Source organism: Paralichthys olivaceus, chromosome 4 (assembly GCF_024713975.1).
Source record: "Paralichthys olivaceus isolate ysfri-2021 chromosome 4, ASM2471397v2, whole genome shotgun sequence".
Taxonomy (NCBI): Eukaryota; Metazoa; Chordata; class Actinopteri; order Pleuronectiformes; family Paralichthyidae; genus Paralichthys; species Paralichthys olivaceus.
The window spans coordinates 17251406-17266977 of NC_091096.1; the positions used below are offsets into that span (position 1 = coordinate 17251406).

The 15572-nt window shown below is 41.6% G+C and overlaps 1 protein-coding gene across 1 annotated transcript in view; it reads left to right on the forward strand.

The window, feature by feature from the left end:
- The window catches only part of LOC109633597 (phosphatidylethanolamine-binding protein 4), a 51090-nt gene that overhangs the window by 32881 nt on the left and 2637 nt on the right, over nt 1-15572 (forward strand). The window contains exons 5-6 of the mRNA XM_020093595.2: nt 9508-9553; nt 9827-9943. Coding sequence (XP_019949154.2) covers nt 9508-9553; nt 9827-9943 — 163 coding nt within the window. The remainder of the gene's footprint in view (nt 1-9507; nt 9554-9826; nt 9944-15572) is intronic.

Consider the following 15572-nt stretch of genomic DNA (forward strand, 5'->3'; position numbering starts at 1 on the left):
TTAGCGCTGGCACTGTTACACGGGTTCCTCTCCGGCTGTCAGTGTATTAAACCCTTGGTGCCCTGTTAAAATGAAATCCAGACCAGCGGTGCACAAAATGGAATGTGAAAATATGTAGATTTTAAAACACAGCTTTTTAAAATCCCTCATTCCCAAAAATGAATCCACAATGAGGACAGTTGTTTCATAACATGAATTAGGTTACTGTACATTTTTGTGCAGTATATGTTCCCCCAAAAGTAGGAATTAATAATGAAGATGCTTTTTGGCCTGAAATTGCTATTCAAACAATTATGTACTTAGTTTCTTCCAACAAATGCATTCCACATTATTGTTTTGCCTCATAGCAAAGCACCCAAAAGACTAAAACCTTTCATTCCAGCAAAGGCCGCTATTGGTCACCGTCAATAAAAGCATAAAAGCATTTATTTCCCACGTTTGTCAAATTAACAGCATACTCCATCTCCCATAGGACTTGTAAGGTTCATTAACCTTTCTGTGAAGTGGGACAGGTTTCCAGCAGTTACCATAACCTCTGCCTCGCTCCTGCCTCAATTATAATAGAAGAATTAAACATCCAGCGATTCAAAACAGTAATGCTGCCTCTTAAATCCCTTTGTACCAGCTCTCAGTTGTTAATGACTAAAGACACTGAATGAACTATAGAGTTATCAACAGATAGAACAGTGGACGGAAACAAATGCCTACTCCTAACAGCAGGAATTATGGACTGTACGTGCACTGTTTTTGTCTAATGGGCAGAATTTGCTCTTATTAACTATTATTTGAAAAGTTGCCTTGGGTCTCTATGAATAACACAATGTTGAATTAATAATATTTAAACTATTGGTATTTATTGGGAAAATTAGCTAAATCAATGTGGAAACAGATCTTTTAATTTATTGCTGTAAATTTCAGGATATTTCACTGAAATGTTCCGATCTTGCTGCTTGCTACCTCACTATCCTCCCAAAGTCAAAACAAGAGAACTAACTGACCTTGGACTAATTAGCTGGTCAATTACACGCCTGTTGATCGCTTTTAATTTCTTAATAATTAGATTAATTGTGTGGGCAAAAAGTTCGTTGTCTTGTCCACCTACTCCTACTCCTCCTTCATCCTCCTCCTCTCGCTCTCACCTCTTCTCCTCCTCCTCTCCCATGCCCGGGCCCACAAGGTTTCCATACTCAATTTATTTTGTGTCAGCGTTCACACCTCAAAAACTATTTTAATTCTGTGCCTTTGACTGTTTAATCAGCTTAATCTCGCTCTTTCTCTCCCGCCCCCTTACATCTCCCCCGTCCCTTCATGTGTTAATCAAAATCCAGGCACATGCCCGGATGTATTTGTGGGCACGCAGCTCTATTATCATCCATCCATTTACTATCTCCATGGAGGCCTCATGTTTGTGTGCGTGTGTGTCTTCTGATGCTACTTGTAGGCAAACTCTGGCTGGGATTTTCCAGTGCCACCCCCGGCAGTGGGAAGCCCTGTATGGGGACATGTCAGCGCCTTGTTTGCTCGTGCTGATGAAGCTGGGGGTGGGGCGAGTGGGCAGCCTTGTTCAGGTTCCAGGATTCCCTTCAAATGAGTCAGCCAGCCCCCACTCAAACAGACTGTTACCTTGGGAACTCAGGCTAGGGCTTCCCTCAACAGTACTTAAGTACAGACTCATCAGCACCCATACTCTCTCTCACACACACACACACACACACAGGAGCTGTAAGGGAAGCAGCACTCAGGTTGGTTGAAATTATCTTGTTAACACGCTCTCACTTTGGCCTGTGCTCTGCCCTGTTAGGCCCAATCTGCTCCGTGAGGATGAGATGACCGACCCGGCACGGCCACTTTGTCAAGGTGAATTTGTAATGTATGCAAATTAGACTTAATAGATGGATGTGATAATGAGTTTTTGGTGGCTAGTTTCTTAAGTGATTTAAGTAATAGTGTGCTTTCTTGCTAATGAGCCTGACAGAGGGAGTGTAGGTTCGGTGCATCACAGCGTGTTGGGTGAAGTCAGTGATGGCTGGAGTTCACTTAATAACTGGACTGTTTGTGTTTCCAACTCAGTTCATTACCAAAGCCAAATGAGTTTCTTTACTAAAGCCATTAGTCCAGCAGGCTATTGTTAAGTGGGTTAATTTGTTGATGCACTGAAGCAGATCAAGGGTGACTCCCCCGCTGGCTTTCACGCTGTCTGACTGCGCCAATCCAACCCGCTCAGCTGATCACCACCAACCATTCACCCCAGACCTGAACCCATTAGGTTTTTACACAACGCATGCTCAAATACCATTAAGATTGAGTGAAAACTGATTATCAGGCTGCTGATGAATATATTACTTATTTATTTATATTTGATTGAAAAGTGAGATGCACCTAACACAGTATTATTTATTGTATGCATTAATCAATGTGATTTAGTGGTATTCTTGTATTGTTTGTTTTATGATGAGGTTAGAAGAGGATGAATGGTGTTTTTTCCAAATCAGGAAAAAAAACACCCAATATGCATTGAGGATACACTTCTTATCCAATCACTCAGACCACATCTGAAAGTGGTCAACATAGCCACATTCTTCTAGCTGCGTGAACTCAATGCATTCTGGGCCACAATGAAAGGCCACCTTCTCAACGTCCTCTGACCTGCTACAGTTAATAACGAACCCAAAAATATTTTCCCATACAGTGTTAGGGTGTTGATGTGCTGTAAACAAAATCACCTGATGTCCGCAGCAGAGTTAATTGCTTTTAATTACATTACTTCCTGCCTCTGCCTGCTGCACCACCCCTCACCTGAACAATGTTGAGGATTTGTCTGTTGTGAACGCGACTGTGCAGAGAACCTCCTGCTGTGTTGTGCATGTCTGAAAATGGCTACACACACACACACACACACAGACCTGTCTGTTATAGTCTGACTGGTTTAAAACAACATATTTTGGTATTTGCAAACAGAAATGATATAAACATTTTTTTGGCATATAGGGGAGGGAATTTTGATTTAATCACATGTGGTCACTGGAGATGCATATCCATGTGTAAACAAATGTACCTGGAGCTGTCCACTTGTGATGAGATCACCTGAGATGGATGTTGAGACCAAGTCTGATTGGGGCCTCTGGGTGCCACCTTGAACTATCTGAGAGACAAAAGTTAGCTTGTAGCCTATATGTCTAACTGTGACATATAGGCTACTGATGAGCATTTGAGGAGCAGCAGAGAGGTTTCAGTGGAGGAATGTGGTACATCTGTGTTTGCAGTTAAAAGGATGGAGCCATTCTTCAGAAAAGCACAAAGGAGGTCTGTGACACTGCAAGTTCACCAATTCAGTTCACTGTGGATAACTAGGTTGCACACTTGTCTGCAGCTGTATGCAGACTTCACACAGCATGACAGCTCATTTCAAACCTGCCAGAAGTTGTCGTGTTCTTTCTTTCAAGATTTTTGAAGGTCAACTAGAAAAGATAGGGCAAAGTTGGGAAACTTCAGGGACCTGCTCCAGCTGGACGTGTAGGAGAGACACTGCATTTGGAAGGAGCCTCACAGACCAGTAATGAATCTTAAGTGGCCTGTGGCCTGCGCATGAAGAGCGTGGCTGTTGCTCCAATCCATTGCTCAATGTCTGACCACCAAATCCACTTGCTTAATTATGCTTGCTTACCTCCAGCGTAGGTGCAGGATGCAGGGGTGGGACAAGGGGGGAAGATGAAATATGTTTGGCCTCTGAAGTGCCCTTGTCCTGTCAGCAGTCTTTTTTTTATATTAACTGATCCCTTACTTACAATACTAACAATACATATGATGATTTGTTACAGATTTTTTGTGCTTGAACAAGGAACAATTTTCAAAATATATGCACTGATGCATGGCTGTGCTCAAAGCTACAGTCAACAAGGAGTAACTTAAATGTTCACCTTACTGAATCAGGAATTGTGCATGGATGTTGGTCATGTATTTGGGTAAATTGTGGCCCCAGATTTAGACATTTAGACAAATACTATGTCCACCACTGCTCCTGTGTATTTTGAAGATCAGAAGAGACAATATCTTTCAGTTTTAAGAGGGGTGGGGGGCATAGGTATTGTATAATGGAGAGTGCAGCTCAGGCAGCAATTTTATGTCTGAACCCAAACCAAGCCTACTGTTTTCCCTGCTTACTGGCACACGCAGTGTAAAAAATCAAGTATATAATCCATCATACATGACTGAATCCAATCCGGATATGATTTTAACATTTTGTCAGATAAAGTCAAAAGTGAGGTGATCTTGCTGGCTTCTTTTCAATTTTTGGACGAGACTCTTGTCACCCCTGTTGTTTTTAAGAGCCAAATTAATCCCTGTAACAGAAGAGAAATTCAATGTTTTCCCTGCATCAACATAACTTGAGTCTCCAAGTCAAGCAGTAGCATGTTTCTCTCCTCCAAAGAATAACAGTGTTTAACCTGTAAACTGTGAGGTTCCTCGTGAGACACAGACTTTTAATTCACAATAACCCTGCAAATGAATGGGCTGATTACTGAGGCGAAGATGAGCAGGCAGTCATAAGCACTTGGCTTGAGTGGAATAGGCGAGGGGGGAGGGGTGGCTGTGGCGGTACAAGTCCAGCCTCAGAAATAGAGCTGTGAACACCATCTGTCATGCTCTCTCTCCCCGTCTGTTAGCCTGACTGCAAGTAAAAGGGAGAATGATGCTCTCAGAACTGCATTATAAGGACGTGGGTGCTGATTGTCGTAGGTGTGGGTTTACAGGGTGTGCAAGGGAGGGGGAGGAAAGCGGTGGATACACAAGTAGGTGCATGAGTAACTCTTGCTGACAAAGGGAAGCACGCACCCACACAGAGAAGTAGAAGGGTTGCTGGGCAAGTGGGTATTCCTGGTGAAACCGCACCCCTGCACCCACCCACCACCTCCTCACACACTCCTACCTATTGGCTCTTGTCGGAGGATTCCTAGCGGAAGTTATGTAGACACGTTGCACAAACACACGGCTCATCTTCTCCTCTAAGGCCTAGAGACATTAGGAGATAATATTAGGATCCATTTTTAAACATTGATGAACAGGTGATTTCTTCTGAGTTTTCGTTTGCTACAGGAGGTGTATCAGTGTCCCATCAATTATCCTTTTATACAATACAATTTCAGGATGGTAATAAAGTGCCATCAACTCTGAACTAATTCTGATTCATTATGTGTAGTGTGATGAAATTGCTGCTCGGGAGCAGCCTTGGTTGTGCTTTGCTCAGAACAGACACAGAATATCAGTGGTTGGAGTGTCAGGCTATTGCGTGACCCGTAGAAAAAGCTCTGCTGCGTAGCTTTTTTTCCCAGATTTCAGAATTATTCATCACTCATAACGTGTAGGTTGTTTGGGATCCTTTCTGCTTTTTTGTCTGAGTCAGAGTGTGAGAGAGTCAGTAAAACATGCAGGCAAGCTGGGCTACGATGAACAGTAGGAAGAGGAGTGTTGTAACACCACAGCTGGACTTGGGTTAGTTAGATCTGCTATCTGAAGGCTGAGTAGCTCCCACACTTAAACCGTTTACACAACCTGAAGAAATCGTATATGGAAATTCATAAACGATGGATGATATGTTTCATCAGTAGATCGATTTTTGTACTTATGACCGTAATGCTGTTTTCCATGACTGCCCCCCACAGGCAGATCAGAGGTCCAGTTTGACCATACAACAGGTTATAGGGTCTTTTTACATGTTTCTTGTTGTGGTGTCATCATCTCCAGTCTCCTAACCCTACTCACTACACCCTCTCTCCTCTTCTGTTCACTTGTTCTTTTTCAACACCTTAATGCTTCAGAGTTTCTTGATTCTTCTGTGCTAAATATGTAAAATAGTAAACGGCCATGTTGACACGTTCAGTGTTTATATCTCTGTCAGTTTGTGCTTCTCCCACACTGTGTGATTCACTGTCACAGCTACAAGAAAGGGTATTCCCCTAGTATGAGAATGCAAAGTGTACTCACATTTCATTTGACTAAATAACTCTTCCATTTAATCCAGGTAATTTATGTAATGCTATGTTTCAGAAACGTAACAATGAATGGCTTGGCTTGTCCCTTGGTAAAATGTTTATTTATGTATCTATACATGAAATTATTTCCACAATTCTCCAAGCACTGACTGATGATGACAAAATGTCCATGTGGTCATGCTGGAAAACAGTTGAGGATTTGTCAGGGTTTAAGCTTTGGTGGGAGGTATCAACCATAATAGATGTCGTCTGCACTCACAGTAAATTATAGAACATTTATTCAAATGAATCCTTTGCACAAGGGTCAGTGTCGTCACTAAGTGTAGTACTGATGTTACTGCACAAGTGTTTTAAACTAAAGTGTTCTCTGTCTTTTTAATTGCAGAACATTCTTCTGTGACCCTGGTAATAACTTTTCCTTCAATATGAACCAATATTGTTTAAAGTGTGTGTCGTTTTCATAGTAAGTTCCATACCTGTCACATTAGAAGATTAGAATATTTTTCTCAGCTCTTGAAAATATGTCTTTTGTAGAAAAACAGATTTCAATGCACAAGTAGCCACAAAGTAAGGTGGTATTATTTACAATGAATGATTGAACATCTAACACATTACTTGATGTATGATATTCATGGGTATATATTTAAAAGGTAAATATCCACACAGTAACTGCTGAGACAAAAGACATTTCTAGTCTTTTTCAACTTTCAGCCGTTGAAACAGCATAACTTGAAATGTCAAATTTTGATATATTCTGATTTTGATATTTTAACTAATTGCTTAGAGAAACAAATAGTGCAGCTGGCTCTACTCATTACTTGTTTTCAAATTTGGATTATGAGTAAACATATTGTGCACAACAGGAGACCAAACCAATTTTTGACATCTGCCTTATATAATATTGCTTTTATCTTCAGGTTGATGTCCGCAGTCCAACAATATATCTGCTTACAGATGACGAACAGATAGAAACTGAAGTTTGATGTTTGACAGAGAGAGACATAGTGAGGCGTCGTTCATCGTACTGGAGAATAGAGTAACAAAGAATCAACACACTACGTTACATTGTCCTTAAACAGTAATGTATTGAATATATATCAGTTACCTGTTAATAAATATAATTGTATTATTTTCTAGTAACATCCATCAGGTTGTATTCACTTTGCTTGTGTCTGCAGTCAACAGACATTTAATTCATATTTATATAGTTATACTTGATTAAACGCAGATGTAGTAAATAAACTAGGAGTAAGGTTTTTGCCAAACACTGAGTTTATAGATTTGCTATGTGGAAATGTTTGTGTATCATCCATGCTGAAATATAAAATGTATGTAATTAACTGTATTCAAAATGACCAGTGTTTGTTTATCGGCTCATCGGTGTGAGAATTATAAATGTATTACAGCCCTAATATCATGGGTGGTTAACAAGGAAATCATTCAACTGGGCTAAGAGACATTCAGTTAAGCTAATCAGGTGAAACTGATGAATTTATACCTAAATTATGTTTTAGTTTCACTAAATGCCATTGTTGCATTTAGTTTTAGTTTTTGAAATTAACATGAATTAGAAAACTTATTTTTATAAGATACACATGTGAAAACCCTCACGTTAAGCTGAGCCTTTCTTTACAAACACAATTAAGTGAGCGAGCGACTGTCAATCATTTAGTAGTCAGAACTTTACTTGCTGTGTGCCCCACCCCCACATCAGCGTCCCTGAGGGAGGACGCCCACCATGTGAGAACGTCCTGTAGATTAGTGTGAGCAGGTCCGTCACTCCCCAGTGACCATCAACAGTCAGTAACCTCAACACTGTCCTGCCCTGTCACAACGACTGTGACACCAGCTCTGCTCTGCATCATAGACAAACCACCACACCTAAAAAAGACTGTGATATCTTATATTAATAAATGTGACTCTACTGTATAAGAACTCTGCACATGATTTACTTTCTTTTTTGGGATGCATTTTAATATTGCATTCACTTATTGTTGTTTCTACTCTGCATTGTAATGAAATTAAAAGGGCACAGGGCGCCGTGGAGAATGAGCGAGAGCCGAGCATTAAGATGTGGTAAAATGTTGCACGCTCAAATGTTGACTACCTGTTGCTATGGCAATGGGTTTGGATCCTGCATGCTGCAGGACTCTCGCTATTTCTAAATAAAGCTTTTTTTCTCACTCATCAGTGGCTGAAGATACAGTTGAAACTAATCCTCCGAATCGTATCAGTCTGAGTAAACACTGCTGCTGTGCTTTCTAATACTTAAATTGTTAAACCTCCTAAACAGCAGTTACATGATTCAAGATAAGATCATGCACAACAGGGGACACACATCCTGTACTAGTGCTGCTTTTTTTTTAATACATCATAAAACTGATATTAATGAATGGAATGTTACATCAACATTGCATCTCTGTAATTCTGGCATAAAATTACAGACAAACAATTTGCTAATAAACACATTTTAATGGCACTGTGTACAGCACCAAATGTATCTCCCTTTACAAAATACCATTGTTGCATTTTGTACTATGATCTCAGTCAGTTGAGGAGAAACACTGTTTAAAACCAAAAAATGTATTTCTGTCATCCAACAGAAGTGAGATCTCTGCTTAAGACATAAAGGTGATGAGAGAAACACTCCTTGTCCTGCTCGTCTTTTGTCTTTCTATGCTGTTCAGTAACACAGTACCTCTGTCCCCCTGCGGGCGGCGCCTGTGTGTGCAGAAAAGAGAATAGGAGTAGGTGCTGGGACCAGATATTTGAGATGGGGACTTCCATTCTTACCTCAAGTGGGTTTTGGGCCATTTCACAGACACAGATATTTAGTCATTTTCCTCCCACTCGAGGACGCAGGCGTCTTGTAGTGAGCAGCCGAGTCGGTTAAACAAACACGTGTTTGAACAACTTGCACAGTGAACTCCTTGACTATGTGCCTCCTGGGGATGAAGGAGTTAAATCTGACAAATATACATTTGAAAAATATCTGCACTTCTGTTTCTAGGCGACGGATTAATAACATGGGAAGTTGCTCCCTGGAAGTTCACTCTGTGGATAATTCCAAGAAAACATATTCTAATTGTCTTTTATGGTTAATGTTAACATAATAATTTTGATGGACCTCTGTTGTGGAGCTTGGAGTCTAATGTGATCTTAATGTAATATTTTTCTACATAAAATTACAAAATTATTATATACCTCCATGTGTATTGAAACTATTTGCTGAAATCTCTTGCTGTGACGTGTCTGCTGTGGTGAAAATTCAACAGGTTAGATTGAAACAAAATGAGCTCCAAATAAAATTGGCCTGAAGAATAATCTGCCTCTCAATCCTGTCTCTAGTGACAGTGGGTGGGTGTGCTGTAGGAAGATCTGTAGCGGCCCACCGTGCTGTCTCTTTATCAAACCATTAGGTTTTTTATGGTCCGTTTGAAACAATTGTGAGGAACTAACTAACTGTCCCATAGATCTCCCAAATACTGTATCTGACTGACTCTGTCTGAATTAACAGGGGGCTGCTCTCCAGAGTGGACAGATACATGGAACCACCCTCACTGGTGACTATGGTTTTCAATGGACCCTTCATTTTATAACCTTGCTTATTTTATTTCACTACAATAGAGTAGCAGCTAATGTCTTGAGGTGTTACTGTCTTAAAGAGGATTTTTTTAAATGATAATCTGGATGCTTGACTGTGTTTTAAGTCATACATTTGTAGAAACCTTTAACAAGAAAATAATTTGATTTAAACCACTGTGATAATCATATCTACTGCTTGGTGATATCAGTCACCAATTGCAGCTCTACTAAATTCAGTTTTTTCTTTGCAGACTATCATCCCCCGATCCCGCCTCAGAGTTCTGGTTTTCATCGTTACCAGTTCATGTTGTTTGAGCAGCCTCCAGAAGCATCTGTGTCTCTCAGCCCACTGGAAAACTCATCCCGCGGTAACCACACATCTCCTTGAGTTCAGACCACTCTTGTCATATACCTGCACTGATCAACACAACAGCAGCCAGTAGTTTGGTGTTGAATCAGCATAGAAAAATCACACTCAGGTATTGAAACTGTAGGCCTGACAATTTCCTCTCAAATTAACCACGTTATTGTTTTTTGTGGTTTTTTGGTTTTTCTTCATTTATATGTAGGTTTGTCATCTCACAATATTAGACTGGTGTCGTTGCCTCATTTGCTTCGGTGGACTAATTTAGAAAGACATTTTACCATGTTAGAATAAAAAAAACTTTCACTGCTGATTCAAATGAAGCTCCGACTACTTGTGACGTTAAATATTATTATATAATCTCCCATGACACTGCAGCCAGACACGATCTAACCATGTTTAAGTCCATGTGGTTGTAGGCTGTATTTGTCCAGACAAATGTCATTACGCAAAGTTCCCAAACAATTATCAGCATTTCATCTGCGCATATTGGGGTTGCTTTAGGAAGATCATTTTCTCAAAGTGCTTGAACTTGACGAGGGAAATGTTAATGAGGTTAGTGAGTAAGTGCCTGTAGGGTCAAGATGAGTATCTCCCACGCATACCTGCATGAGTGTGCCTGACCACATGTTGTTAAACTCTGCCTTAAATTCTTATCGACAGCGATGATAGTCGTGCAGTCACTTATAATATAACCGGATCATTTTCTTAGTTTGCCTCTGTGTTAGTTTGTCTCACAGAAAGCAGTTATTGTTTTGTTTATACTTCAGGTTTTCTGACTCTTCCTCCCCGCTGATGAAAGGTCTCGAGAAGGTGGGCAACTGCATTTGGATACGCAGTGCAGCACCTCGCAGGAGGCGTGCCCGTCTGTCTGTTCTACTCGGGCCACAACCTGTGATTTGAGCGGAGATCGGGGTGTTTTGAGACTTCATGAACTGCGGCCGCGAATGTGTAGAGCTGCCAGTCTCCGCTGTTTGAAGTTTTTGACAGCTATGTCAGCAAACAATCCAGACACATTAGGCTCAAGTCTGTTTGATGTTGAAAAAAGGACATTTTCTTATCCGAACTCCTATTTGGGGAAGATGAGCCGAAGACTTATCACATTGTTTGGGTATTCACTGTGTCAGAACTGGTTAAGATGAAGAAATAATAGCATGAATAATAACCTGCTATTTAGAATATTTGAATATAGTTTTTGCACCAAATAAAATGGTGCATACTAATTCTCTGCTGCAGCCCAAATACAAACATCCTTCACATTATGAAGCATTTGATCTGAGTGGATCCACCCATCCTTAATATGCTGGCTGACTTTAACTACCGCTGTGGCACTTCCTCTCTCCTGCAAACTGTTCTCTGCATTGAAGGGAAATTAAATTAAAGAAATTCCCTCTATGAAAATCAGATGCTTCATTCGATGGGTCAATCCAGGAGAGAATGACCGGCCTAGTAATAGAAATGCATGGGTGACATATTAAGGATGAAAGCCTAGTTGTGGTTTAGAACAGTATTCGATTTTACAGTCATCACATGGCTTTGGCTGAGTTCGTCGGTGTACCTGCTGTATTATCATCGACCTCAACTAGGCCGTGAGCACGTTATTCCTGCACAGGCACAAGAGGAAGGGGGAATCCCATGTCTCCCCACCTCCTCCGTTAAGTATGTTCACTTATTAGCGTCTGTCCTCCCGCCATGTGGTATGACACAGAGAGCATTTCTCATAGCCCATGACATTAATTGATGTGATTTGCGAAGGGAGAGCATTTAGTCGTGGGTGGGAGACTCCTAATGATCGTTTTCCACTTCCAGTAGTGCAGCCATTGACTCAATTTCAGCGCAGATTTGTCGTCTTTTTTTCTTTTCATCTCTGGCCGTCACCTAAGAGATGAACAATGAGAGGTGGATCTGGGCTGCGGTGTCTCCGGTGTTCAGGCTATGAATGTGGGTCAGTGAACTGATGGCGACAGCTGGTTCGGTACACAGGGAACTACAGGGGGCCTGCGCTCTTGGCGTCGGGCACCGGGGCGTGAACGTAGGGAATCCCCCATTGCTCTGGCTCAGGAAGGGTGTCCCTGAATGGAGGCTGTCCCTGTGCCAGGGTGGGGGGCAAGCGTGGGCACACAGGCCCTCGTGATACTTGTCAGCCACTTGGCAAGCCGTCAGTATGTCCTGCTACTGTTGAGTGCCGGCGAGTCAGTTTGTCAAGGGAAACAGTGTTACAATGCCGAGGAGGGACACACTGAGGCCTTGAGAGAGGCCATCTAGTGTTGTTTCAGCCTACACAGTCGTTTGCACATACGCCGCTCACATATCCAGGCCTCCGTCCCCTGACTTGGACCACGACAAATACAGGCTGAGCCCAAACAAAAATGTGATGAAAACAAGAAAAAACTCCATCAGAACGTATTGGCTAAAAATTAGAGAGTTAGAGAAAATGAAAAAATGATCAACGTCATTCTTGCTCATTTTTTCTCCTGATAAATTACGAGGGAGAGGATGTGTGTGAGGATCACATTTTAGTGAGTGAATGGATCACAGTGGAGTTAGCTTCTGGATGGTGCACGTTGCTCATCTTGCCTCCTCGAGCCCCTACTGCCAGCTCAGCACACTCCACAGTAATTGAAGTCATTTGCAATGTTGCAGTGTGGTAATGGGCAGATCCATGTCTACCACCCACCCACAGCCTCTACCATTAATCAGAGCTGCGTGGAGTCAAGAGAGCCAGGATTTGGTTGCTACAGCAGGCCTGAGTTTCAGCCAGGAGTCGGCTGCCTTTAAGGAACACTTTGACGTTTTTTTATTTCAGCTGGCTCGGTTTTTTCCTCGCTCTCTTCAACACACACTTTTCAGGTTGAGAGTAAAAGTTCCAGGATTTATGTTTAACTTCACAGACTCAGGGTCAAAGCGTTTTTTTTATTTTTTATAATCTGTCTTCAAAGTCAAAACAACAATCAAAGTATAAGTTAATAAAGTAAGAAATGAATCATTTACATTACTTTTTAATAGCAAAGATAAAATATTTCTTCTCTGTTTTGAAGAAATGCTGCGTTTCTTCATCTTGCCGTTTTGCTCTGTTCGATGAAGGAAAGAATAATTGTAATGAACATTTTCACAATTTTTGAATCATTAATTGATTAATCAATTCGGGGAATATTTGGTTGACAGAAAACTAACCTGCAACAATTCTGACAACTGGTTAAATTAGTATAATGCCAATCTTCTGTTTACGGCTTCTCCAAAAATCACATTTTTATTTACAGTTAAATACAGATATTTGACAAAATAATCAATAATAGTCACAGTAATTAATTAAAATGGTAATAGTCATTGTTCAGTGTGTTCCTTGTTATTGAACAGGTATTCCAATGGAAGTGAAGGACAAACATGAAAATATTTACTCTGAAATGACACATGCAGAATACTAACTTAATATTATTCAACACATCTCTTAAACAGCAGGGCGACAGCATTTGTTAACAACGTAGGCTGCTAAACTGACCGCAGGCTGAGCTCAGACATCAGCAGCCAAACGACTCAGGTCCCTCCACAGCACATCATCTGCCTCGCCGAGGTTCTGTTCTGTGGCTGACCTCTGACCCCTGACGCCTGCTAACAGTTTTCCCCTCTCATGAAATTAGACGCTGCATTAGCTTTAATACGAATCTTACACTAAGAAGCTCAGCGCGGCTCTTAACCTGATACGGCTCCTGTTACTCTGCTGCAAAATGAACAGGATGACTTGGTTTTGAGCGTTTCTGAGACACTATAAAAGGTTTAACAGGGACACCGCCCACACCACTAAATGTAGCAGCTCTGTTTCACCTCACAGCAGTCCTGATCTTCTTGCCATACCCAGATAGAGAAGCAAGGTGGAAACAAAAGGGGAGGCAGGAAGACTTTAACTTCGCCCTCAGGTCCCACACTATCTGTCCTTTCCATGAGCAGGCAGATGGGAGAGGCGGAAACCCGTCGCTGCACTACAAACAGACACCAGCCTATTTTAAGGTCACTTGTAAGTCTCGGCATTTGGTCCCAGCCAGTGTGATAGCACCAGATATTGTGTATTTGCCTCATTTTGGATGGTGCCCAACGATTGCACGGCTTTAGACAGGATTATGTGCGTAAAGCCTTACAAGCATCGCCTGGTGTTGACTCTTCACGTGATCGTTATTCTACAATAGAATGATCCTCAGTTTGATATTTTCGTGGAGGAAATGTTGCCTGCCACGATAATCAGGCAGGTTTTCTGCATGAACAGGGAAATAGAAAGTCTGAGTATTTAAACATGACATGTCATGAGTGTCCAAACTGCCACATGACTCTATATGAACTATATCCCAGTGTAAAGTTTGTTGTCCACCAGCTGCCTCACCCCTCAGCTTCCTATAAAATGCTGCCTCTGAGGGGTGACCCTTTTCTGGACATGCAGTGGATTCTGGGATTCTGCAGAGGCGGTGCATTATCTTCCTCTAAAGCACAGGCCAGAGGGGCCACAGGGCCATGCCCTATCCTGCAGACAGGTCACTTGACTTCATTGCCCTCACTCGATTATTGGAGCCCTCTCTGCGAGCAATCCTCATTCACAGAGAGAGCGAGGCGAGGCCCAGGTACTCATCTGCTCATCTCCCAGTTATTATTCATCCTCTTCCCCAGCTGAGCTCCAAACCATGACCTGACCTCGTGGCTAACCCAGACACGCAGAGGTGTCACTCTCATAAGCCAAACATGTAGGGAGGATCAGAAGGAGCCCAAAAGTAGTTGAGTAATAATTTTTGCTGTGCTGATGTTTAAAACTTTCCAGTTTGAACACTTAGAAGTAAATACTCCACTGTCAGGTTTGATAGTATTTGGATGCAATAATATATTATTTAAAAAGCCTGAAATATTGCATCCTTGAATGAGTCATTTTGACTGAAACGCAATTTAAACCTTCTGATTTTTTTCAGTACTGATAGTAGGTGAGTGCTTTTGAGGGTAAAGTGCATTTCTTCCCCCAGAACTCCTCCGATATGCAGGAGGATTCAAAGTGTGGCTCCCTGATGGTGAAAACAGAGACGGTGTATAGGCCTGTGAAGCAGCTGCAGCGAGAGGTCTGCAGCAGTAATGTTTCTGTCCAGGAGCAGTCAGACTCGACCTCTTGTCTGTGAAACCGCACTCTCTCTACAGATGTGGACCATTTCAATTGTTGGCTTTCCTTTCAAAAGATTAACTTTCCTACGCTATTCTTGAGCAGCTGTTAATGTAATTACTTTACATGCGGAAATACCAGAACGTCAGTGATTCCCTGGATTACGGAGCAAGGCATTGTCTTATGAACACATGAAACATGTGAGGCTGCGCACAGACGTTGAATAGGTTCTTATAATCTGTTCAAGATTGAGAGCTTAAAGCACGCATGATTTTGTTGCCTTGGAATTATAATTGTGAATTTGTCTTTTTTTTGTAAAGGGAGGGGAAACTGCAGGGAATCATGGGTTGTCAAAATCTAAGAAGTGATATTGTCATACCAGCCGGATGGCCGTCTGGTGTTTGTTTAAAAGGGGAGGAAAGAAAAAAAAACAGTCCAGGCGATTGAATCATATCTTCTTGCCAATACGTCCTTGTGTTCCCACCTCCATCATTACAGCAACATG